We start from the raw sequence: 2,472 nt of genomic DNA, 5'->3' as shown, positions 1-2,472 counted from the left end.
CTAGAACTGAACTAGAACTGAACTAGAACTGAACTAGAACTGAACTAGAACTGAACTAGAACTGAACTAGAACTGAACTAGAACAGAACTAGAACTGAACTAAAATAGGACATTTATTAGAAAGTTTAGTCTTATTCGGATAATCCTTAACAATCCGGAAATATAATTTGAATTGTTAGAAAGGAAGTTCGTTTGTTGATTCCAAGAAAGAATCAGGATCAGTCAGGTAGTAACACAGAGCCACATAATTAGCAACTAATCAAAGGACTTTGAAACAATTCTTTTAACATTAATTCCGTTAACAATACCAATTTGTGAATACTTTTGGCTCTATTTAAATAAATACAATTATATCATATTTCTTTGATGTCGATTTCTATCTTATTTATGCAATTTCTATAGATTTTTCTTATTTCTAACACAAAAACTAAATTCCTACAAAACTCCTACATGCATAATTAACAAGTTGTTTAAATTATATTTAAAGAAAAAAATGTCTCTACTCTACAGCAAAACAATTTTATGAATGTCATCAATTTTAATTATTTTATCTTTTACTGTTGATCTTAGAGGCATTGTATGCATAATGACTCTGACTATTATTAACATATTTTAACACATACACAACATAAAAACATTAAAATAAAACAATAAATGCATGACATATATTAGCAGTTAGCAGAAATTTAATGTGTATGTGTGTGTGTTTGTATGGGAGTATTTGAATATGAAAAATTTTCAATATGAAATAAAACATAAAACAATTAAAACTTCCTGTTTGAAGACATTAACAAGAAATAAAAAGATACAAAAAAATCGTAAACATTATTCAAAAAAAAAAAAGTTCAACTTGAATAAATAAAAGAAATGTAGTTTTTATTTGCTTTTTGTTTAACATGAATTTTTCATTAAACTATTTTTTGATGTGGCAACAAAAAATGAAACAAGTTGAATTGAGTCTTATTATAAAAGAAAGATCGTTTTGGTTTTCGCTTGCAGTGTTGTCTATGAGATTTTTTTTTTGTTAGTTTCAGCTGAGGAAAATGCATTTTCAAACTTGATTTTTTTGTTTAGCAAAAGAAAATCCAACAACAACAACAAAAAAACACTACAACTTACCAAAGCCAAGGTGAAGAGGCTTAATATTAGAGTCATGGAAACAGGCTTAGCAACTACAACTTGTAGAGGTGAAGGTAATGTTGAGGCTGTTGCAGCCATTGTGGCAGCCACAGCACCAGCCAATGACATATTGTATCAGCTGCGTTAACGAATGTTTGGTTGCAAGTTGCTGCCGTTTGCAATGTTACAACATCAATGAAAGCAAAAGTTTTGTTAAAATGTTATAATGAATAGTTTTTTATTTATTTTAATTATGATTATATAAACTATATATTTTTTTAATTTTTAAAAATTATTTATAAAATTTGTTTAAAAAAATATTGTTTATTTTCATACACACTTTATTATCCTTTATTTTATTTTAAAAGCTTTTTTGTAATCAAATATTTTTTGTAGTTTTTTTTAATCCTGTTTTTTATTCACCACACTTTCAATTTAGTTTTATTTTGTTTATCTATTGCTTTACTTTTTTTTTGATTTTTTTATTTCAATAATTTGTTTTATTTAAGTAACTTAACTGTTGCACGTTATTTAATCGACTGTTTGCTGTTTAATGCTTTTACCTTAGTTTTGTTTAAATTTTTCCAAAACAATTTTCACTTACAAACCATTCACCAACAACAATTTCTTGCAACTGGCAGCAACAATAACACAACTACCACTAACATCTTTATTTACGAAAAAAACCAGTACAGATCATTTTTGGCTAAAAACTCAGCTGGTTTTAAGCCATTTCTTTTTTCTTTTACTTACAAGTAAATTTTAATCATAGCAATTACATACTCTTACAAGCAAATTCAACATTTCTTTATTTTACTCCATTTAATAAACAAATCTATTATTTGTTTAAATCTATTTCACTATTAAGTCCTAGTTACCTCAAAAAACGGGAACACAAATTAGTTGGTTTTATCATATATATTCCCCCATTAAACAAATATCATTAAAAATAATCACAGACTTACAGAAATCTAATTAAAACTATTTAAACCCTCTTTTTTGTCTAACAAATAATGCAGTTTTAATTAAACATTATACCTAAGTAAAGTTTTCCGGTAAATTGTTTAGAAATTAATTTTCCTTAAAGATTTTTTTGCTCACACTTTGGTTTTCAATAAAAGCCTAATCAGCTGTAATGATATATTTGCCTTAAATAAAAATCGTTGTTTAAATTAATTAGAAATTTTATTTAATTATTACCCTTTTGCGGATTTGCAAAAATTTCTAAAAACAATATCTTAATTTTTAAATAATAGCTTACTTATGTAAAAGCTGAACTTGTGAAATGGGTTGTTAAAATAATTAAATTTCGTAAAGTATAAGAGATTAACCATAAACTGAAAGGTTGAAATT

The 2,472-nt window shown here is 25.7% G+C and overlaps 1 protein-coding gene across 4 annotated transcripts in view; it reads right to left on the bottom strand.

Annotated features, from left to right (window-relative positions):
- Positions 1–1,471, bottom strand: part of LOC124420582 (uncharacterized PE-PGRS family protein PE_PGRS54) — a 31,333-nt gene extending 29,862 nt beyond the window's left edge. For all 4 annotated transcript variants that reach the window (XM_046954027.1, XM_046954031.1, XM_046954028.1 and 1 more), the window contains exon 1: positions 1,120–1,471. In XM_046954027.1, the coding sequence (XP_046809983.1) occupies positions 1,120–1,248 (129 nt within the window). In that variant the 5' untranslated portion in view covers positions 1,249–1,471. The remainder of the gene's footprint in view (positions 1–1,119) is intronic.
- Between the last annotated feature and the right edge of the window lie 1,001 nt (positions 1,472–2,472).

Source organism: Lucilia cuprina, chromosome 6 (assembly GCF_022045245.1).
Source record: "Lucilia cuprina isolate Lc7/37 chromosome 6, ASM2204524v1, whole genome shotgun sequence".
In the NCBI taxonomy this organism is placed as follows: Eukaryota; Metazoa; Arthropoda; class Insecta; order Diptera; family Calliphoridae; genus Lucilia; species Lucilia cuprina.
Note: the sequence above shows the minus strand (reverse complement) of the source record. Positions and strands in the feature narration are given on the sequence as shown.